General features: G+C 50.8%; 1 protein-coding gene and 1 long non-coding RNA gene across 3 annotated transcripts; one reads left to right on the top strand and one right to left on the bottom strand.

The window, feature by feature from the left end:
• Positions 1–309: 309 nt before the first annotated feature.
• Positions 310–13137, bottom strand: PIGV (phosphatidylinositol glycan anchor biosynthesis class V). Of its 2 annotated transcripts, none has more exons than XM_030539048.1 (4): positions 13058–13137; positions 6972–7132; positions 3321–4493; positions 310–890 (listed from the first exon to the last, which is right to left on the bottom strand). In XM_030539048.1, the coding sequence occupies exons 2-4, from the start codon at positions 7056–7058 to the stop codon at positions 579–581; spliced, it is 1572 nt and encodes a 523-aa protein (XP_030394908.1). In that variant the 5' UTR covers positions 7059–7132; positions 13058–13137; the 3' UTR covers positions 310–578. The 2 variants fall into 2 exon arrangements, with proteins under 2 accessions (XP_030394908.1, XP_030394909.1); XM_030539049.1 differs by having other exon boundaries at positions 6972–7269; positions 13058–13074.
• Positions 13138–13281: 144 nt separating this feature from the next.
• LOC115637455 lies at positions 13282–23648 on the top strand. Its single transcript, XR_003997264.1, has 2 exons — positions 13282–14814; positions 23469–23648. It is a non-coding gene; the product is annotated as an uncharacterized LOC115637455 (long non-coding RNA).
• The last annotated feature ends 13 nt before the right edge of the window (positions 23649–23661 follow it).

Here is a 23661-nt window from a genome sequence, read left to right as displayed (position 1 = left end):
CTTTCCCTAGGGACCTCTCTAGCCAACTCCTTTGTGACTCCACCTGTTCTCTATGATGCAGAAAGGGCTATGATGCCCAGGTGCTCCTACAGAAAGAGGAGCACACTAGGAAGGCTTCTCACTGCGAGCTAGAGGATGCTTCCTTGAGTTTCTCCACCACCTCAGAACCCCAATTTGTATTCTGCAGATAGACATGTCAACTATAATGTAACCTATAACCTTAAACAGGCCTATAACTCATTTCACTGGACAATTATTAATTATGGTAAAGACAGAAGACATAAGAATAAAAAGACAACCGCCACCCCAAAGAGTTTACAGATTAGATTTCAGCCATCATACGACCAGTAATGGTGAAAAATTGTAGGGGGGAGAATGGAATGAGGAAGGATGAGGCTTACAGCAATAAGAGCACAGAGTCATGTGCACATATTGGGGGCTCTGTATGTCATTGGAAATAAAAACAAAGATAGTAGCATCAATTCACTTCTGTCAAGTTTAAAAAAGAGTTTCTAGTCTGAGCAGTGATTCTGTTCCCATTAGCAGGTCCATCACAAACACATGTTCTCAAACTCTAACTATGTCCAAGGCAGGAAGTTGCAGTGTAGGATCAGCCCCAACAGCCAGTAAGACAGGAAGTATCCCAGAATGCATTTGGTGAGAGGGGAACTTATTCTCCAGTTCAGCAGTAATTTCACGATGGGGTTTTCAGAAATCCCTTTTCTGAACGCTCCAGGAAAAGAGCTGCCTACGTTGGGCTTCTCGGAGAGGGATGCTGCAGTCTGGATAGCAGCTCCTTCTTTCCACAGCAAAGGTTCATAGTCCTGGAGCAGATGAGCAGAGAACCAGTACAAGACTGGTGTAGATGAGCCTAGGAACCTGGTTACAACCTGAAAACAATAAGGGGGTGGGGAGAAAGCATATTAATTATGTGCCAGTGACTAAGTGACCCTGATTCTGAGGAATGAAAGGTGCAATCTATCTGCCTCAGACAAATTGGAGTGAAATACAGATCCACTTTATGGTGCTAGAAATTATTATAATAAAATAATATGAAATAAAAGCCTCTCAGCTCAGGGTTATGTTTATAACGATGTTGTGAAAGCAGGCAACTAACCTCCAGGTTACAGAAAAACACAGAAACAGTTTACTTGCCACAGCTCTGCAGAAATCTCTCTTAAAATCCCTAGAGGGCCCTATTCCTCAGCAGAGCTACGGCGAAGACTTGAATCTTGCTATCTTCCACAAGGAAAATGACAGCACCAAATCCTAAATAAGAAGACGACTATTTTACATTTATGAAGAGCCTTACACCTCAAAGGATCCCAAAGCACTTTACAAATGCTATGCATGCAGCATCACTAAAATGCAACCATCTCTGCGGATGACAGCAACAGCTAGCTGGTACACAGCACTCTGCAGAACAGTGTGGAGAGGGGAAACAATGGCCTAAAACAACTCCCTTTGCTCTTCTAGAAATAAGTTAGTGCAATATAAGATATTACCTCACCCACTCTCTAATATCCTGGGACCAACACGGCTACAACTACACACCAAACAACTTCTTGAAAGTGACAAGAACCCCGCCCCCACTCATATACTAAATTGAATGGCAGCAGTTTGTCTCCTGTGAAGAATAAAGGACTCAGTTAATCCTGTGGTTCCATGGCATCCTCTCTAGCATGTATGTCAGGGGTAGGCAAACTACAGCCCAGGGGCCACATCCAACCCTTCAGACGTTTTAATCCAGCCCTCGAGTTCCCACCAGGTAGCAGAGTCCAGAGCTTGCCCTGCTCCAGGGCTCCAGACAGGGAGCAGGGTCGGGCACTTACCCCGCTCTGCCCATGCCATGGCTTCACGCAGCTCCTGGAAGCATGTTCCTCCTCCAGCTCCTACACATAGGGGCAACCAGGGGGCTCCGCACACTGACCCTGCCCCAAGCGCCGCCTCCACGGCTCCCGTTAGCTGGGAACTGAGGCCAATGGGGCTGCGGACAGGGCAGCACGGGGAACTGCCTGGCCATGCCTCTGCATAGGAGACGGAGAAGAGACATGCTGCTGCTTCCAGGAGCTGCTTGAGGTAAGCACCACCTGGAGCCTGCACCTCTGACCCCTTCCCGCACCCTGACCTACTCCAACCATCTGAACCCCTAGGTCCCAGCCTGGAGCACCCTCCTGCACCCCCAACCCCTCATACCCAGCCCCACTCCAGAGCCCCCACTCCAGAGCCCTCACACACACACCCCTGCACCCCAATCCCGTCTCAGCCTGGACCCCCCTCCTGCACTCTGAACTCCTCATTTCTGGCCCCATGCCAGAGCCCACACCCCCAACCAGAGCCCTCACCCCATCCTGCACCCCAACCCCAAATTGTGTGTGCATTCATGGCTTGTCAAACAATTTCCATATCCAGATGCAGCCCTCAGGCCAAAAAGTTTGCCCAACACTAATGTATGTCCTGTAACCCTCCAGAACCCTGAAGGCTCTAGAGTAATTAGAGGGACAGACTACCAGCACATAGGAGGAATCCAGAGACATTCTCCACTAATCCCTGCCTGCTGAACACATGCAAACATTGACACCCATAGATCTGCTGGGGACCTGGCAGAACAATGTCAGAGACTGGAGAGGTTACTTAACAGGATTTCAAGTGAGAGGGGACAGGCTCCAGAAGGAGTCGTCCTGCTCATACATTGGGAGGCAGGGGAAAAGAGAGAGAGAGAGAGAGAACCTCCTCTACCTGAGTTTTTGTTTAATGCTTCATGACCTGCATCTGGGGGTTCTGGAATCCCCAACTTTCTACTGCCACTAGCCACGTTTTAAGTAGTCTTGAAACACTTCAAAGCGACTGGTACAAGGTTACAGAGCTTTTCACCTCCAGGTCACCAGTACAAGTCCAGCCCAACGCGGTAGTGACCCAAAGTCTTTACCCCCTGACAGCTGACTAGCAGCACTTTGCTGTCCAGGTGATAAGCATGTTAAAAATACCATCTATTAGATAAGTGGCCAAAGTGAAACACGCCGGTAGTTCCTACTGGACAAGTCTCCCCATCACACTTGACACCTAATGGGCCTCCTTTTGGGCAGTCTTAATGAAAGAAAAGGAACTAAATGGCCAGGGAAACTGAAGAATCATCCCTGACCTGGAAGTGGTTCCTACAGAGCAGGATGAGATGTGCTAAGAGAAGACTCTTGCACCGCCCCTATCCTTGTGCTGTGGCTAGACAACTTCCATCTCCATGGCTGTCAATCTACCACCTCACCCCCAGCATTAAATTCCTTTAAAGACACCACTGCCATATGCTGCTTCAAATGTCTCACCTGCACATGCATGCAGAGGATTCCGAAGGCCAGAAGAGCCATGGCATGGACCATGTAAACGAAGACACTGGAGCAGCAAAATCCATCCATTGGCTTATCAGAGTCCTCTCCTTTCCTTGCTTCCTTCTTTCTTCTCACTAGGCCAAGCATTAAGCAGTATTGGGGATTTGCAGTGAGGTAGAACCAGGTGGCCCAAGAGCCCAGCGCAGTAACCGGCACAGCTAGCAGGAAGTTGGGTACCTGTTTAAGCTCAAAGTACCTTAGAAAGCCCACATTCCAGTAAACATCTTGAATGTAAGAATAGACCACAGGGAGCCCCTGGGAGCACCACGCAGGTTTCATCTCATTCATGGCTGCTAGACGATACCCCTTATCCGCAGCCAGCTGCAATAGAGGCCTGGGAACTGCATGTTCAGAGCTGGCATCAGGATTGCAGAATCTCAAGTAGGCATAGGACTGAAACAAAGCAAAAGGGAAAAAGACCCCAGCAGATATCAGAACCACTGAAGCTGCAAAGCGGAGGAGTCGTCTCCAGACCTGAGGCAGCTTCATTACAGTCCAGGCACCTGCCTGGAGTTGGAGGGCAAGATCTTTACTCTGGGAATAGATGAGGAAGCCAGTGTTGATCACCCCGTTGGAGCGCACACCAGCAGCAAGGGAGAAGAGCAGTCCGCTGGTCCAGCTCTGCCCCTTCTCCAGCTGCAGCATGGCACTGAACACCAGGAAAGCAAACATGCTTTCTGAGTAAGCGGCTGTCATGAACACATTGGCGGGGGTGAGGCAGAAGAGGACAGCAGAGAGGAAGGCCATCCTGCGACACCGTAGCACCGCACACCCCAGCTCATAGAGGACAGCAGCTGCCAGGACTGAGAGGAGAGAATTTAAAAGCACTGCTGACAAGAGCAGGCGGCTCCGTAAACACAGCAGCCCTTGCAGGGGCCAAAGTGTGACCTCTGCCACGGCTCGCACACTGAGGGGGTACACTGGGAAGAAGGCAAAGTTGTGCTCATACAGGTAGCCATGCTCAGCTATGAACAGGAAGTGCTCTGCATCCCAGTGTGACAAGCCCCCCAACAGCCATTCTGACAACCAGTCACAGAGGCTGGGTTCTGACAGGCGGGGAGGAGAGAAGGCATCTGCTGCATGATCCGGGATCAAGAAGTTAAACAGGGCCTGGAAGAGAGAGGGAGAGAACTAAAATTAATCAAGCATCCTATGCGACTTCCCACACTGAAGACAGTCAAATGGAGTCCCAAGTAGGAGGAAGACTCCAGGGATTCCAAGTGTTAACTCCAAGAAGAAAGCATAAGTAGAAGCCAAGAAATGCAGGCTAAGGGTATGTTTACACTGCAAAGAAATCTGTTAGCAGCTCAAGTTCAATGCCAGGCTCCTCATGGGTTTCAGCTCGAGATTGTAATCTGAGCTGACATGTCTTCGCTGCTCTTTTAGCCCAAGTTAGTGAATGTTGGTTAGCTATCCTGATTTAAAATACACTTTTTTTTAGCAGCGTAGCATACCTTGAGTATCGGGAAAAGGTTCGAGATGGTAAGACCTATTAGACTACAACATATTTGGGTTTTCACGAGAGACTCACTTGTAACATTCAAATCTAGACCAGACAATGCTCTGGAAAATATGCAGGGAAAAATCCAAATCCTGCATTAACCTCTGTGGTGCAGGAGGTGGGAAATGGAGATGAATCAGCAGGTCTTTTCTTACTGTAATGGCTGTGATTCTGTAGCTAGCTGTGAAGCACAGTTTACTAATTTCTACTCCAGAACAGCTCTAACGCTGTATGTACTAGTGAATGTACTATGATAGCACCTTCCATCTAAACCTCTCAAACTGCTTTACAATGACGTGCATCTGACGAAGTTTGTATTCGCTCATGCTACAATACATCTGTTAGTCTATAAGGTGCCACAGGACTCTCTGTTGCTTTTACAGATCCAGACTAACACGGCTACCCCTCTGATATTTTACAACGATTGTTTCACAACCTCCCCCCCCACTGGTGAGATAGACATTTTGACCCCCACTTTATATATGGGGAAACTGAGGCACAGGGGGACGTCATACTTATGTCACACAGCAGGTTAATGCAGTGCCCAGGCCCCTTTTCCAGCCACTAGATCACATTCCCATTGTCTCTGCTGCTTAGCATGCTGCTGTTGGAACTGACACAAAGGAGTCCCCTGACCTTCATATTAGAAAGGTGAATGCGACTCCCAACAAACTCCCTTTGTGAGTCTGCGGCATGGACCATGTTTTAATAGATGAGAGAAAAACAGAAAGCTCAAGAGGCTATGGTCTAAATTTTAAAGCACTGTAATACCCAGCCAGATGAAAGTCATGCATCTGACTGAGAAGTCCTGAAGCTTCAAATGAGGAATTAGGGGTGTCCCTTGTACAATTATGTCAGTGTTGGCGCTGACAGGGGAAGGAGAACAGAAAAAAAAAAGAGGGGGAGCTGCATTTAAACTGTAATTAAAAAAAATAAATGTTGATGCTTTACAGAGAAACCTACATTACTAGGAAACTGGCTGGCTTGAGAGACCTTTTCATCTCACGTGGAGCCTTTCATCTCTCAGATGATTGTTCAAATCCAAACCAACCCAGTAGAGACCAAAAGTTGTTACTATCTGTTGGCTGTTTGGTGGTGCTAAATCTCTTTCGCAGTTAGACTGGTTTCACTTCACAAAAGCCAAAACTGCTGGGTTCCTTGTTGACAGTCTCAGCAGACACACTAAGGAATGAATGGGCCATGAGTAGGGCCCTACCAAATTCACGGTCATGAAAAATGCATCATGGACCATGAAATCTGGTCTCCCCCCAGAAAATCTGGTCTTTTGTGTACTTTTATCCTATACTACACAAATTTCACAGGGGAAACCAGCGTTTCTCAAACTGGGGGGACCCAACCCAAAAGAGGATCTTTTTTTTTTGCAAGGTTATTGTAGTGGAGTCACAGTATTGCCACCCTTCTGCACTGCCTTCAGAGCTGGGTGGCCGGTGAGCAGCAGCTGCTGGCCAGGTGCCCAGCTCTGAAGACAGTGCCCTGCAAGCAGCAGAAATGCAGAAATAAGGGTGGCAATACCATACCATGCCATCCTTACTTCTGCACTGCTGCCTTCACAGTTAGGTCAGGACCCCATCAGTTACAACCCCATGAAATTTCAAATTTAAATATCTGAAATCATGAAATTTATAATTTTTTAAATCCTATCACTATGAAATTGACCAAAATGGACCATAAATTTGATAGGGCCCTAGCCATGAGCACGGAGATGTCCTCATGTCTAGAGATAGTGCCTCTAGGCTTGAGACTTGGGAATTGTTTGCGTGGGAAGATTGATGTACCCGTTTTGTGGATAAACAGGAGACTTCAGTCTACAGAAGTGTCAATACAGCCCCTTGCAACAGCAGTGAATTCACACAACATTTTTAATTTAAAAATAAATTAACCCTGTCAAACTTCTATTTGACAGCAAGATGACTTCCCAGATGCCGCTTGTGGGCCTCTGCAGGAGAAGTCCAATTACAATCAGGAAGATCGTGATAGCTCACAACACATCCTGCAGTGCTGAAAAGGGAACTCTGAAGTAGTATATTACATTTAGGACAATGTCTTGTGTTCATTAGGAGACTTGCCTGGAGCACAAGTGTCAGGGCTCTGCAACACACTGCGAACCGGATGACCTCTCGAACATACGGGTCTCTTCTATTCATCAGCTTCATCGTGACTTTGGAAGTTGCCTCAGTGGGTCACTGCTGCTTTCGGCAGGGAAAATTCTCTCCCTGGCTTTTGAAACCTGAATTAAACACAGAGCTCAGGGACACAAAGAGGTATTGCAGGATTCAGCTATGTTTGTAAGTTACAGATCTTTACTTGCTGGCCAACAGTACTTCCTTCCTAAACCTCAGGCTGTAAACTTGAAGAATGTTCCTTCTGGAAGAGACCATGGTTCAGGGGACACCGTAGAAGGGGAGTGGGTAAACTATGGCCCATGGGCCACATCCAGCTCACCCGCTGATTTAATCTAGCTCTCAAGCTCCTACTGGGGAGCAGGGTCTGGGGCTTGCCCTGCTCCCACGCTCTAGCCGGGGAGTAGGATACGCTCTGCGGGCACGTGCTATGACTCCCGGAAACAGTGGCATGCCCCGCCTCCGGCTCCTACATTTAGGGGCAGCCAGGGCACTCCGCACACTGTCACCCCAAGCGCCGCCCCCGCAGCTCCCATTGGTCATCCTGTATTTGTTCTGGAGAAGCAGAAAACTTCAGCCTTCAGGTCTATGAAACCAACCCTTCCAACATCATTGAATTCACTGACCATTGCAAGGCGATGGCTAGCATCCCCTCTCAGTGTCTCACACCTGCCACTTAAGCCCTCCACAGAACAAAGAAATCATTGTCCTGACCTATTTACAGAGCTCTGTTCTCTCACTGCTCTTCTAATGCTCTGGACGGGGTTCCTGCTCACTAGAGTGAGGGCATCTGCTTGACTCAGGCAAATGACATATGCTAAGGGGACTCTTATCTCCCCGTACCTTAACTAGGGGATTTAAGCCAGTTTAACACACATCTTAGTATTCCGGGCTGACATTTCCGGAGCAGATATGACAGAGGTGGGCAAACTATGGCCTGGGGGACGCATCCGGCCCTTCAGACGTTTTAATCTGGCCCTCAACCTCCCGTCGGGGAGCAGGGTCCAGGGTTTGTCCCACTCCGGTGCTCCAGCCACAGAACGGGGTCAGGGGTTGGCCCCGCTCCACAAAGCTCCTGCAAACAGCGGCATGTCCCTCCTCCGGCTCCTACATGTAGGGGCAGCCAGGGGGCTCTGCATGTTGCCCCCACAGCTCCCATTGGCCAGGAACCATGGCCAATGGGAGCTGCAGGGGCGGCGCCTGCGGACAGGGCAATGCGCAGAGCTGCTTGGCCATGCCTCTGTGTAGGAGCCAGAAGGGGGACATGCCACTGCATCTGGGAGCTGCTCCAACCCTGTGCCCCAGCCCTGATCCCTCACCTGTCCTCCAAACTCCCCTCGGTCCCAGCCTGGAGCCCCCTCCTGTACCCCAAATCCCCTGCCCAGAGCCCCCTCCTGCACCCTAAACTCCTCATTTCTGGGCCCACTCGAGCCCGCACCCCCTCCCAAGCCCCAACCCAATTTCATGAGCATTCATGGCCCATCATACAATTTCCATACCCAGATGTGGCCCTTGGGCCACAAAGTCTGCCCACTCCTGAGATATGATCAAAACAGACTCATGGCCATGGAAGGCAGCTAAGCAATCCAGATCTGCTACGCTGTTCTCTAGGGAGCTTTAGGATAACATGCGTCTTTCCTCAGCCCTCATAGCCCTTAATGCATTCTTGCTTTGAGAAATGGTAGGTGCTAGGTTGCCTGTAGGTTCACACTCTGCTCTCCACTCTGTAATTTTACTGATTCAGCTTTCTATAATACACACAAAGAGTTCAAAGCACTTCACATACTTTCAGAAATTAGGTCTCAAAACACCTTGTGAGATAAAGTGGCATTATCTTCATTTCACAGATGGGCAGAATGGAGAAAGAGAGGTAAAGTGACTCGCTCAAGGACACAGAGCAGGCCAGTGGCCAAACCAAGAATAAGAACCTAAATATGCTGAGTCTGAGTTCTAGGCTTTAACCATTAGCCCATGCTTCCTGTTTTCTCACGCACAAAACTTTTGGTTTTGCTCATATGCCTTTGTCCCTGCCAAATATTTACAGCAGCAGACAAAGTAATAAACATGGGGAATATAATACCAAATCATGAAGTTATAATTTATTATGGAGGGGGATTTCAGCCTAGCTATACATTCTATTAAAGCACATTCTCAGCTGTAAATCCTATTAAAGAACATAAGATATTTTTTGCCCCTAATGTTTATCACCACTTTGGATATTTAAAAAATCCTAAAATGAATTTGCCAAGAAGGTTCAAATAAATCCATAAGAAAAGGCTGTTTCTGGCAGCACACAGCACACCCTCTATAAAAAGGCAGCAAAGCCTAGAAAAAGCTGCAATCCACAACCACCATATTGACAGAGAACACAGTGTTGCATGGGTTTGGATGTCTTTACACAAAAAGCACCATCAAGTGTTGCTCACAGGACCATAAGAACACCAGGGTGGACAGAAAAGGGACACAAGGGGCAAAGGTGAGTTAAAAAAAAAAATCTTCATAGAAGAAAAGTCAAATCTTATGCAAAATTAAAGGTGAATTTTGATCAGTGTTCAGTATTTCTAACCAGTTTCTTGGTTTTGTACAGGAAGCCCCTTTGCCTCACCCCATTATGCTATCAGTAAGGGTATGAACCTCAAACAGATGTTAGATAAATCATCAGGTAAATTAAAACAAATTATGAAAGGTCTATAAAATATGTAGTGATGACTGTCCACCACCAAGGGGCAGTACACTCTTACAACATTGGCACTTCCTCCCTCCACATACTATGGCAATCAGATTCTGGTTAGGTTATAAGATTCCTAATAGGAAATCCATTTCAGTGTACATATTGGAAACACTTTTAACACAATGATTTAGGCATCTCTCAGTATTTTTGCAATCTTCCTTCAGATTAAAGGGGCTCTTGAATTAAAAATGTATTTACAAGAAAGTGCTTCTCACCAACATCATAGATGAGTAAAACAATAGTAGAAATCCAATTTACTTTTCACCATTTATACTGCTTACTGTTTGCATTTATAATAGCTTGGATAATAGAGAGCCTAGTCATTTTCACATTTGCTTCTAGTCAGCTTCAGTTTCTGGTCCTCAGGCACAAGACTAAAATGTTTAGTTTTAGCCACTGTACAATTTATTTATTCAAAAAATATTTTCCATTCAAACACTTTTTTAAAAAAGGGAACATTTCTATTGATCATAGTTTTCCTAAAAGCTTATTTGTGCAAAATTTATGCACTGGGTCAAAAATTAACATGATGCTGTCCCTGTATAATTAATTTGAAAGAACTGGACCACACCCAGAGTTGATTTAAAGGGTACAAATTCACTGAAGTCAAGAGAGTTGCACCGGCTTACAGGAGGTCTGAAAATGGTCCAATTAATCTTGCACACGATGGTATACTCCAATTATTTTACCCTTTTCTAAAGGCACATTTTGAAGTTTGTCTGGAAATACCACAGTGCCTAACCACAATAAGAATTTAGACTCAAAAAAATCACTTCACAAGACTCACTTGTATCAAACCAAGTAACTTTTTTTTTTTGTTCGTGGACTCAAACTCATTGCTTTGCTGCTTCTTTCAGATGGCTAAAACTGACAAAGCCTGCAGCTGGCATTTAAATTAAAATGATAAAAATGAAACAAAATTATTCCTCCTTACTTTGGAGATAAGTAAGTCCTGCAATTTGCAAAAACTCCAGCAGAGGTTAGATCACTGTGGAAGCCTTAATAGGAACATTTTTCAAGGTTGGAAGAGAATTACTTAAATAGCTTGTGTGTTTATTAATGGATTAATATTAAACACCATAGACTCAAAAGGGCCTCAACCCCAAAACAGGACACTTCAAGTGTTTCCATTAAATATATTCACTTCTGTTGTTACAAGATTTCCTAGTAGGGCTGTAGACTAGAGACTGCTTCAGTATCTCATGATTTACTCCTAGGTCTCAGATGATGTGTTTGGGCAGGGAGAGCGCATCTTTTCACTCAACTTTTTTTTTTTTTTTTTGTAATTAACTGACCCCTTTTAAAAAAGAATCAATTCGAATGCTGCCAACCCCAAGAATAAAAAAAAAAATACCATGACACGCAACCCCAGCCCTTCCAAAATTAGTTTTGTTTAAATGTCAGAAGATTTTTTGTTAAAAGTTAATCTCAGGGTCTGAGTCTAACTTCTGAACTCCTACTGGAAAGCCCCTAGCACTCATGTGTGCGAGTTTCCAGATGACCTTCAACCTGGGATGAACTCCTATTGCACATGTTTCACTTTCATTGTCAGATCTCCCTGCAGCTACAGAACACTCTGGGCATCCTCTCCTTCTAGGACTGAGAAGGTGGGGGAATCAAGGAACTGGTTTCCATTTAATTCACTCTATATAATTCACAGGTTGTCAAAGAACTGAAAAGGGACAAAAAACAGCAAAGCATTTTTGCGCTTGAATTTTTAGCACATTGAGAAGATAGTTGTACAAATATTTGTACAAATATTTGTTGCGAGTTGTATTTAGGCTGCAGCCTAGGGTTAAAAACAAACATTTTTGTGCTGTGCCCACTAGAATTTACAGTCATGTTAGTTAAGATAACTAAAAATCCATGTGTGGCCATATTCTCAGAGGTGGCTACAGAACATGAAGTACTTCATATCCTGGAGGAAAAGGGTAGGACATTCCAAAGAGTGGAGCTGTAGTTGCTTTCAGGCCTCAGAGCTGGCCTTATCCCTTTTCTCCCCTCCCCCACAGACCCCACACTAAGTTTTATGGGAGCTGCTTTCCCACGTGTCCAGGCCCACTCATTTGGAAGAATAATTTTAAAACAGATGGTGAAGTGTCCCACCTTGCAGACACATTCCTATTACCAAGGGATAGGGCAATGTGTCTGCTCGCAGAGTTGGGGGGCACAAAGTTCCCTCATTCAAAATGTCCCTGGGTAGGAAAGTCCCTACAGGGCTCTCTCCTCCCCACACAAACCCAGTGCTGGAAATGCGGGGGGAAAACAAGGTCTGGAGACAAGGAGGGATTAAGAGGTCTCTAATGAAGGGGAAGGAGTTGGTATAGGGAGACACAGGGAAAGCAGCAAACTGTGGGGCTAGAGGCAATGGGGTTCTGGGAAGGGAGGGGCCACGGGGCGAGTCTCTCTGAGGCAGGGGTTGGGGGCTCTGGGTGGATAGGGGTCATGGGGTGAGTCTCTCTGGGGCAGGGGTTGGGAGCTCTGGATGGGGAGAGGCCATGGGGCGGGGGTTGGAGGCTCTGGGTGGGGAGGGGCCACGGGGCGAGTCTCTCTGGGGCAGGGGTTAGGAGCTCTGGATGGGGAGAGGCCATGGGGCGGGGGTTGGGGGCTCTGGGTGGATAGGGGCCATGGGGTGAGTCTCTCTGGGGCGGGGGTTGGAGGTGCTGGGTGGGGAGGGGCCACGGGGCGAGTCTCTCTGGGGCAGGGGTTGAGAGCTCTGGATGGGAAGGGGCCATGGGGCGGGGGTTGGAGGCTCTGGGTGGGGAGGGGCCACGGGGCGAGTCTCTCTGGGGCAGGGGTGAGAGGGGCCATGGGACAGGTCTCTCTGGGGCAGGGGCTATGGGGCGAGTCTCTCTGGGGCAGGGGTTGGGGGCTCTGGGTGGATAGGGGCCATGGGGTGAGTCTCTCTGGGGCAGGGGTGGGAGGGGCCATGGGGCAGGTCTCTCTGGGGCAGGGGTTGGGGGCTCTGGGTGGATAGGGGCCATGGGGTGAGTCTCTCTGGGGCAGGGGTTGGAGGCTCTGGGTGGGGAGGGGCCATGGGACAGGTCTCTCTGGGGCAGGGGCTATGGGGCGAGTCTCTCTGGGGCGGGGGTTGAAAGCTCTAGGTGGGGAGGGGACCGGGAGGCCCTAGGGGGGCGGGGGGCGGGAGGAGAGTCTGTGAGGCCCCCCCCGCAGTGAAAGGTCTGCGGGGCAGGGAGGGTCTCGGCGGGACAGGCCCCGCCCGGGGCTCCTGGCGCGAGGGGGTCGAGTCTAGGAGCTGCCCCCGCCCCCAGGGGCTGCCGAGCCCCGGCCCCTCCCCCACCTGAGCACTCAGCGCGGGGCTCCCACTCCGACTCCATCCCGCCGCCCCCTCGCTTCCGCCTCGCAGCGAGCACTTCCGGGGGCACGCGGCTTTTGCGCCTGCGCCGTAGGATTCCGTGAAGCCGCCCAGCCGGATCACGCACGCGGCGTCCGCGGGGAGGGCAGCCTCTCCTCAGAGCGCGTGCGCGGGGCTGCGCCACCTCCCCCACCCGCGGGGCCCCAGCGACCCCTCCACTGCCGCGCGCTGGGCGGGAGCGTCCGTGACTCAGCGCCAGCTCCGGGCCCGCCGCGAGCCGCCTCAGCTGCCCCCCCTCCCCCGGGAAAAGGAGCCTGCCCTGGATCCCGGCCGCCACAGGGACCGGGAGGGGCCGAGACAGGGCAGCAGAGGCCGTTTACACCCGTCTCACTGCCCCAAGCTGTTCCCCGCGTGGCAGAGCAACGGCTCGGCCGCCGCTGCGCGCGATGCGCTTAGAAGAGAACCAGATTCCCCTGCCAGCACCACTAGGACCGCGGCTCGATTCGTGACACACCTGTTGCGCGAGAGCTTCTGTCCAAACCGGCTGCTCTGGAGTGAAGCTTCACCCAGGTGGTGAGGAGAGAAAAAATAAAGTCACCCAACATCCCATTCTGATACTACAACTCTGGTACCTGCCCTTTATAGACTCTTAACTACCTAGCAGTTTTCTCCTGTAATAGGCAAACAAGAGGATTAGGGAACACTGCAAACAGCGGAGATAATCTAGGAAGAGTCGCTAAAGGATATGTTTTCACATGAGGAAAATATATTTTCTAGTTTCATGCCCTTGAGAGAAATAAAGCCAATAAACCCATAGACAGTGCTGATGCTCAAACACGCTCTCTACCAAAAAGGTGCAAGATGGAGGAATGAGAGAAGCACTTGCAAGAATTTTCTTCAACCTTTAGCTGAATGGCATCGATAGCAATCGTTCACCATTTGGTCTGTTCCTGTATGGCTGCCAGGGCTTGACAGGTCAAAAGTGCATGGTCAGTACAGCTTTGACTGCAAGAATACTCATGACAAAAAGTCATGAACAGCCTCTCAGCCTTTAAGAAAGTAATGAACCTGACTTGAGCAAGTAACCAGACACACTGTGGAAGTGACAGCTAGAATGCTGATTAAAAGGGGTCTAAAATTTAAGTACGCCCTCTGTTTGAAAAGTAACATGGAAAATTAAAATCTCCCATTAAGGAAATTCACTCCACAAAGCCAGCAGGAAGAGCCTGGTCGTGTGTGTGAATCACTCAGGTTAAACCTTTTAATGTACACCCACCTAGACAAATATTTCCTCCTTTCTCTTACTCCATACCTAATGCTTCCCCTTCCCACCCCCTAAATGGATAAACAGATTGAGGACAGAAGGTAACTGCAAATTATCCCCAGATAACAAAACTACAAGAGTGCTCCAGTTCTTAAGGTTAGTGGTACTCAGGTATCCTGCTCTCATTTAACAGATATAGCTACATAACAGATGCACCATAAAGTAGCATCTATAAAACCAAAATGCTTAAAGTCTTGGAAGTGGCCTCCATGGCTAGCTCAGTGTTTAAGACTTTGAGAAGCCGATACTGTGATACAAGTTGGCAGCCATCAGTGAAAACTGTGAACTACCTTCCTCTCAACAAAAAGCAACCTACAGAGCAGGCAGTGACAGTCGTTGATAAGTACCAGCTTGAGTCCACTATGATGTTCTTCCCCAGAGGGACATAAGGAACTAATACCTGAATATCACCATTGCAGTAAGTTCCACTGAAGCAATGCTGTTTGTTCTATCTGCTTTATGCCATTAGCTGTGCCACAGTCCGTACCTGAGGACAGATCTCCAACCCTCTAGTTATAAAGCCTCAGAACTCAGCCAAGGCAATTCTGTACAGGCCACAACTTTCCCCATCAATGATCATTACTGTCTGTCTTCTGCACTTAAACCCTGTCTACATTAAGGAATTTTGCATGATGTGATTATACCAGTACAGCTCCCCTAATGCAGATAGTAGATAATGTTTTCAACCCTCTTAGCCAGAAGTTAAGTCAGCAATTCAATTTAGGCCAGTAACATGCCAAAGTACATTATACAGTGTTACACGCTACAGTGCATTGGGTAACATACCATATGTTTACATTCAGTTATTAACATTACTAATAGTCAAAAAGGCTCCACTCAAAATCCTGCCCAGAGAGTGAATAGTGACTTCTCAGATTTTGCTTTTGCCAAGACCTCACGAAGTATTTCTTAATGATGTACACCTCTACCCCGATATAATACAAATTCGGATATAACGCAGTAAAGCAGTGCTCTGGAGGGGCGGGGCTGCACACTCCGGCAGATCAAAGCAAGTTCGATAGAATGCAGTTATCTATAACATGGTAAGATTTTTTGGCTCCTGAGGAGAGCATTGTATTGGGGTAGAGGTGTAGTTAAACTTAAATAAGGGCACCACAGTCCATCAAGGACATGTTAGTTTCTGTTTGTAATCTGGTTTAAAATATCTAGCAAACTATTGCAAAGGTATTATGGCATTTTCTTCTGTTAAATGATGTTCTAGGAATACATGAAACTGACAGTCATCTTCACTCATATCTTCAAAGGAAGTTCATGAAGATGCTTCAGTCCAGGCTCTGACCAGAAGATGAGAGAATCAGCTTTCTGTTTTCTCATGCTATTGGGAATGGTAAAAGGCTGCCTAAGCTCCCTGGGTCAAGAAAAGGAGTTAGGCTTCAAATTTTCACAGGCATTCCTTGCAACAGTAGAAGTCAGGTCAAAGCTTAAGACTTGCATTCTGCTGGGCTTAAAGTCAAGGACTTGTGTCCACAATTTGTAATTAGGTTTGACTCTGCTTGTTCTCACTGTACTTATTTTCCATATATGCTAATGTGTACTTTTTTTGTGTGTGTAAGACGACCACTGGAACATACATAAATTAATCTGCCTTGTGGGGAACATGCTAGGAGTTTCCCCTTGGCTCAGTTAGCAGATATCAGTGGAACTGGTAATTATTGGCAGCTTCATTCTTCTGTGCCTCTCCACATAGCATTAGCTGTGAAATACCTAAGTCCCCTTACAATGAAAGGCTGCAAGCCTGCAGACAAGCCCTTGGACACAAACTGTTGGCAGTACCTTGTGGACACTGCTGCTGAGGTTCTTTTAGTTTAAAATCTCTCACTGTCAATTCAGATTTCCTAGTTCACTAATGCCTACAACAGGGGTTGGCAACCTCTGGCACACAGCTCGCCAGGGTAAGCACTCCCACTGGCCACGGTTCGCCGTCCCAGGCCAACGGGGGTGGCAGAAAGTGACGCGGGTGAGGGATGTGCTGGCTGCAGCTTCCCGCCACCCGCATTGGCCTGTGACAGCAAACCATGGCCAGTGGGAGCCACGATCGGCCGAACCTGCCGATGCGGCAGGTAAACAAACTGGCCCGGCCCGCCAGAGTGCTTACCCTGGCAAGCCATGTGCCAGAGGTTGCTGACCCCTGGCCCACAAGAACCAGACATGAGATTCTCCATTTAAACAAAGCAGCTAGGAGGCAAGACAATCTACATACAAGAAATGAAGGGTTAAAGACACAGATCGTCTTTATACATACAGAAAACACAACTTTTTCCTGATGCAGTAATAGGCACTTGATACTTTAGTGGTCATCCCAGTAATTAGCACATTGCTAAAATTAAATTTAAATGGGCTGAAGTTCTGCACACACCTTTTTTAAGAACACAAAAATAAGACCAGAGATACTACTTTATTATGAGCTCACTTCCCCATTAACTCAATTTTCCAAGGAACTGGGGGTTTAAAGATTCCCCAGTTCCCACTAGCCAAGCAAGAAAAGTTATAAATGTAGTGTTTGGTTTTGAAGCCCCTGCCTATCACCAATAAACACCACCACGTTGAGGTGGAATAACTTCAGACTTCTAGAAGTAAAAGACTAATCACTGAAGGGCAGTGGGTTTCAAAGTTAGGAACTGGGACATGTCAGAGAGGAAGGCTGAATTAAAAAAGCAAAAACCACTACCAAAACATGAGAGGTGTTTCTGGTTTCTTGAACAGAAAAAGACGGTTACTCACCTTTGTAACTGTTGTTCTTCGAGATGTGTTGCTCACATCCATTCCAGTTAGGTGTGCGCGCCGCGCGTGCACGTTCGTCGGAAACTTTTTTACCCTAGCAACTCCAGTGGGCCGGCAGGTCGCCCCCTGGAGTGGCGCCGCCATGGCGCCCAATATATATCCCTGCCGGCCCGCCCGCTCCTCAGTTCCTTCTTGCCGGCTACTCCGACAGTGGGGAAGGAGGGCGGGTGCGGAATGGATGTGAGCAACACATCTCGAAGAACAACAGTTACAAAGGTGAGTAACCGTCTTTTCTTCTTCGAGTGATTGCTCACATCCATTCCAGTTAGGTGACTCCCAAGCCATACCTAGGCGGTGGGGTCGGAGTGAGAAGTCGCGGCATGGAGCACTGCAGTTCCGAAGGCCGCATCCTCTCTCGACTGCTGTACCAGGGCGTAGTGGGAAGCAAAGGTGTGGACCGATGACCAGGTCGCTGCCCGACAGATTTCCTGGATGGGCACACGGGCAAGGAAAGCCAGCGACGACGCCTGCGCCCTGGTAGAATGCGCAGTCACACGGCCCGTAGGGACATGGGCCAAGTCATAACAGGTCCTGATACAGGACGTAACCCACGAGGATAACCTCTGGGAGGAGATAGGAAGCCCTTTCATATGGTCCGCTACCGCCACGAAAAGCTGGGGGGATTTGCGGAAGGGTTTGGTCCTCTCTATGTAGAACGTGAGAGCTCTACGGACATCCAGCGAGTGGAGCTGCTGCTCCCTGCCTGAGGAGTGAGGTTTTGGGAAAAAAACCGGGAGGAAAATCTCTTGGTTGACGTGGAAGGCTGAGACCACCTTGGGTAGAAAGGCAGGGTGCGGTCTAAGCTGCACCTTGTCTTTGTGGAAGACCGTGTATGGGGGGTCTACCACAAGGGCTCGGAGTTCCGACACCCGTCTAGCTGAGGTGATAGCTACTAGAAAGGCAGCCTTCCAAGAGAGGTAAAGCAGGGAGCAAGTAGCTAACGGCTCAAAGGGGGGCCCCATGAGCCGGGACAACACCAGGTTAAGATCCCAGGTTGGAGCAGGGGGACAGACGTTAGGGAATAACCGTTCCAGCCCTTTAAGGAATCTCGACACCGTCGGGTGAGAAAAAACGGAGCGACCGTCCGCACCCGGGTGAAAGGTGGAGATAGCTGCTAGATGGACTCGCAACGACGATAAGGCCAGACCTTGCTCTTTGAGGGACCAAACATAGTCTAAGATTTCGGTTACCGAAACTTCCATAGGGCGGAGATTTCTCTCTACGCACCAACAGGAGAAGCGTTTCCATTTCGCCGAATATGTGGCTCTTGTGGACGGTTTCCTGCTGCTCAAGAGCACCTCTCTCACGGGCGTGGAGCAGCGCAGCTCGGAACCAGTTAGCCACGCAGGAGCCACGCCGCTAGGTGCAGCGACTGCAGGTCTGGGTGACAGAGAGACCCGTGGTCCTGGGTAATCAGGTCCGGATGAAGGGGCAGGGGAACTGGGTCGGCTACGGCCAAGTCCAGCAGCATGGTGTACCAGTGCTGTCTGGGCCATGCCGGGGCCACCATGATCACACGAGCCCTGTCTCTGCGCACCTTCAGGAGGACCTTGTGAACCAGAGGGAACGGAGGAAACGCATAGTACAGGTGGGTCGACCACTGGATGAGGAAGGCATCCGCTATCGACCCCGGCTCCCTGCCCTGAAAGGAGCAGAACGCTTGGCACTTCCTGTTCCCCTTGGACGCAAAGAGGTCCACCCGGGGATAACCCCACCTCCGGAAAATGGAAAGAGCGACGTCCGGGCGAAGGGACCACTCGTGTGACAGGAAGGATCTGCTCAATCGATCCGCCAGCGTGTTCCGTACTCCGGGAAGGAAGGAAGCCCTGAGGTGAATGGAGTGGGCTACGCAAAAGTCCCAGAGTCGTATCGCCTCGAGGCACAGGGAGGAGGACCTGGTGCCGCCCTGTTTGTTGATATAATACATGGTCGTCGTGTTGTCCGTGAACACGGCTACACAACGACCCTGAAGCTGATGACAAAACGTTTGGCAAGCAAGGCGGACCGCTCTCAACTCCCTCATGTTGATGTGTAGCCCCACCTCCTCCTGGGACCACAGGCCCTGCGTCCGCAGGGTCCCTAGGTGGGCCCCCCAGCCTAGATCTGAGGCATCCGTTGTCAGGGATACCGAGGGCTGAGACGGGTGAAAGGGAAGACCCGCACACAATACGGACTGGTCCAACCACCAGCCGAGGGAATCTAAGACCTTCTGGGGGATTGTGAGTAACATGTCTAACGGTTGCCTTGCCGGCCTGTAATGACTGATAAGCCACAGCTGGAGAGGCCTCATGCGGAGCCGAGCGTAGTCGGTCACAAAGGTGCACGCCGCCATGTGGCCTAACAGGGTTAGACATGTCCTCACTGACGTCAACGGGGCTGACCGCAAACGTTGAACGATCGCCGCCATGGTCTGGAACCGCTGCAGAGGCAGCGAGGCCCTGCCCACAGTGGCGTCCAGGACGGCCCCGATAAATTCCACCTTCTGAGTGGGCCTCAGGGTGGACTTGTCTGTGTTTATCAAGAGGCCCAGACTCGCAAACATGCCGGTGATCACGCGGACATGGCTGGTCACCTGCTGTTCCGACGTGCCCCGAATCAACCAATCGTCCAGATAAGGGAACACGTGGACACGGTTGCGCCGAAGATGCGCCACGACAACTGCCATGCATTTTGTAAACACCCTCGGGGCCGTGGACAGGCCGAACGGGAGGACTGCAAATTGATAATGAAGAGCCCCCACAACGAAGCGGAGAAAGCGTCTGTGGCGCGGCCAAATGGCAATGTGGAAATACGCGTCCTGCATGTCGAGGGCGGCGTACCAGTCTCCCGGATCCAGGGATGGAATAATGGTCCCCAGGGATACCATACGGAACTTCAACTTCACGAGGTATTTGTTGAGCTCTCGCAGGTCGAGGATAGGCCTGAGGCCCCCCTTGGCCTTGGGGATCAGAAAGTAGCGGGAATAAAACCCCTTGCCTTTCTCGTTTTCCGGAACCGCCTCTATAGCTCCTTTGCTGAGGAGCGTCTGCACCTCCTGCCGAAGGAATTGCTCGTGAGAGGGGTCCCTGAAGAGGGACGAGGAAGGAGGGCGGGAAGGAGGAAACGAAACAAACTGCAGGCGGTATCCCGTCTGCACCACGCTTAAGACCCAGCGGTCCGATGTTATTTGGGACCACGCCGGGAGGAAAAACGAAAGGCGGTTGGAAAACGGGGGGGAAGGATCCATAGGGGAAACTGTTACTGCGCCCTCGAGCGCACCTTCAAAATGAAGGCTTAGGACCAGGCGGGGGTTTTGAGGAGCCTTGGTTCTGCCCCCCTTGGTTCCCCGACTGCCTGCGCCTCCCGTTCCTGCCGCGGCGCCTGTAAAGGTCCTGCCGCTGGCGGAACTGGGAAAACGGCCTGCGTTGTTGTTGTTGTTGTTGCGGCCGGAAGGGTCTACGCTGCGTCACGGGAGTGTGCATCCCGAGGGACCGCATAACGACTCGGTTATCTTTCAGACTCTTGAGTCTGGGGTCTGTTTTGTCAGAAAATAGGCCCTGGCCTTCGAAAGGAAGGTCCTGTATGGTATGCTGGAGCTCCGGCGGAAGGCCGGAAACCTGCAGCCAGGAGATGCGACGCATCGTAACCCCTGACGCAAGGGTACGGGCAGCCGAGTCCGCAGCGTCCAAGGAGGCTTGCAAGGCCGTGCGTGCTACCTTCTTGCCTTCGTCCAAGATGGCCGTAAACTCTTGGCGAGCATCCTGTGGCAGCAGCTCCTTAAATTTGTCCACTGCCACCCAGGAATCAAAGGCATATATGCTCAGCAGGGCCTGCTGGTTGGAGACCCTGAGCTGCAGCGCCCCAGCCGAATACACCTTACGGCCAAGGAGGTCCATCCGCCTGGCCTCTCTTGATTTGGGGGCCGGAGCCTCCTGGCCATGACGCTCCCTATCGTTCACCGATTGAACCACCAGTGAACACGGGGTCGGGTGTACATGGAGATATTCATATCCCCTAGAAGGGGCCATGTACTTCCTCTCGACGCCTTTTGCTGTCGGAGGGATGGAGGCCGGAGACTGCCAGATGGTGTTGGCGTTGGCCTGGATGGTTCGTATAAAGGGCAGGGCGACCCTGGTGGGAGCATCAGAAGAGATGATGGTTACAATTGGATCCTCTATCTCCGAGACCTCCTCCGCCTGCAGACTCAGATTTTGAGCCAATCGCCTGAGGAGGTCCTGGTGCGCCCTGAGATCCAGCGGGGGGGGACTGTTGGAGGAGGTACCCGCCACCGCCTCATCCGGGGAGGAGGATGATGAGACCCCTGGCACGAGAGTGTCTAACTGAGGGTCTTCCTCAGCCCTCGCCTCTGCCTCCGGAGCCACAGCGGAGTCCTGCTGCTTGGACCCTTCCTCCCCTTCCGGGGAGGGAGGGGGGCGAGACAACGAGGCTTCCGGGGCCCTACGCTCCGCAGTCGCCGGCCTAGGAGGGAGCTGCTGGGGGCCCTGGGCCTGATGGTACGCCCAGGGTGTCCAGAATCCCCACTGTTGTGGGCCTTGGTCCTGCAGCGGCGGATCACCAAACAGCGCCGCCTGCCGGTCGGTGCCCAGCGCATAGCCGCTGTCCGTCTGGGAGGATACGGACGGCTGTCTCGAGGGCCACGGTGGGGCCGACCCCGGATGGTACGGGTCTGCGCGGGTCGGCACGGAGGATCGTCTCGGTGCCGGGGACCGGTACCGGGAGTCATATCGGTGCCGGGATCGGGACCGGGACCGGGATCTGTCACGGTGCCGTGATCCTGATCGGTGCCGGGCGCCGCTTCGGTGCCGGGCGCCGCTTCGGTGCCGGGACCTGCTACCAGCTCGGTGCCGGGAGGTCGACCGGGACCTGCCACCAGCTCGGTGCCGGGAGGTCGAGCGAGACCGGGACCGGGACCTGCCACCAGCTCGGTGCCGGGAGGTTGACCGGTGCGGCGAGTAGCGTCGGGACCTGCTCCTGGAGTCGCGGTGCCGGTGTCGACTGGAGCCTGACCGCGACCTTCTCGATGCCGACCGGTGCCGCGAGTGCGACCGGTACCGCTGAGGGGAGCGGTGCCGGGACTGCGAGCGGCGTCGGGATCTGGAGCGCCCAAGACGTCGGGACCTGGATCGGGAACGACTGTCTCTGGGCGGTGCCGACATCATGGGCTTGCCTCTGGACACGACCCGCACCGGAGGTACCGGGGGTGGCAGCCGAGTAGGCTCAGTCAGGGCAATAAGGTCCCGAGCCGAGGCGAAGGTCTCCGGTGTGGACGGGACCACTATCTCAACCCCAGATCTCATGGGGGAGCTCGGCGGCACCGGACTCAACGGACCCGCCGGGCCCGGAGTCAACGGTGCTGACGGTGCCGGCGGCGCCGCGGCCGATGTCGAGGCCGGGCGCTCTAGCCGGGTCTGCCTGGCCGGAGTATTAGACTTCGACGGCCTTGGCTCTGGCTCCAGTGCCGGAGAGGGTCGGTGCCGAGGAGTCTTCTCGGTGCCGGAGCAATCCGGTGCCGGTGCCGATACCACGGCCTGCGAAGCCGTCGGGTCAAGTGCCGCCTCCATTAGGAGAGTTCGGAGCCTTTGATCCCTCTCCTTCTTTGTCCTCGGCTTAAAGGCCTTACAGATGCGGCACTTGTCGGATCTGTGCGATTCCCCGAGGCACTTCAGGCACGCTTCGTGGGGATCGCTGGTAGGCATGGGCTTCTTGCAGGCCGCACACTGCTTGAAGCCCGGCGAACCAGGCATGAGCCCGGTGCCGGGTGCCGGGAAGGGCTAAGCCCCCGGCGAAGAAGTACTTTACAACTAATTAACTTAACTATCAACTTAACAAACTAATTAACAACTATAATGAAACTAGAGATAACGATAGATAACGATAGATAACTAGGAGAGCTAGGGACGTGGAGGACAGCTATGCCGCGCTCCACAGTTCCAACGACCGACACGGCGGTAAGAAGGAACTGAGGAGCGGGCGGGCCGGCAGGGATATATATTGGGCGCCATGGCGGCGCCACTCCAGGGGGCGACCTGCCGGCCCACTGGAGTTGCTAGGGTAAAAAAGTTTCCGACGAACGTGCGCGCACACCTAACTGGAATGGATGTGAGCAATCACTCGAAGAAGAAGATTATTTACATTAAAATAATTCACTTGTTTTCCTTGGCTGGGCTTTCTACTTACATGGCATTTCATTATTGACCCCAGCAATGTTTTATGAAATGTTTAAGTAAAATTTATACATTTACTAACTAACCAGAACCTATTAACTTCCAGATTGTCACATCCAGAACAAGGATTACTGGGCCACAGACTGAAATTTGGTTGCTGGCTGAAGGTTGTTAAAACCCTGCTTACTGGAAACCCCCCTTTTCTTTCAGGAAATCAGAGTCCGCATAACAAAGTTCCAAGAAAGCTCTCTCCATCTTTCTAAATAAAATTTTCTTCTTTCAAATACCCAAAGGCAACT

Source organism: Gopherus evgoodei, chromosome 20 (genome assembly GCF_007399415.2).
Source record: "Gopherus evgoodei ecotype Sinaloan lineage chromosome 20, rGopEvg1_v1.p, whole genome shotgun sequence".
NCBI classification, from domain to species: domain Eukaryota; kingdom Metazoa; phylum Chordata; order Testudines; family Testudinidae; genus Gopherus; species Gopherus evgoodei.
Note: the sequence above shows the minus strand (reverse complement) of the source record. Positions and strands in the feature narration are given on the sequence as shown.

Bases quoted from the DNA above. Each gene is read 5' to 3' on its own strand.
- PIGV (XM_030539048.1), bottom strand. From the start codon at position 7,058: ATGAAGCTGATGAATAGAAGAGACCCGTATGTTCGAGAGGTCATCCGG. The intron at 4,494-6,971 runs GCAAGTCTCCTA...TCTCTCTTCCAG, and splicing joins CCCTGACACTTGTGCTCCAG to GCCCTGTTTAACTTCTTGAT. The intron at 891-3,320 runs GTGAGACATTTG...TATTGTTTTCAG, and splicing joins TCCTCTGCATGCATGTGCAG to GTTGTAACCAGGTTCCTAGG.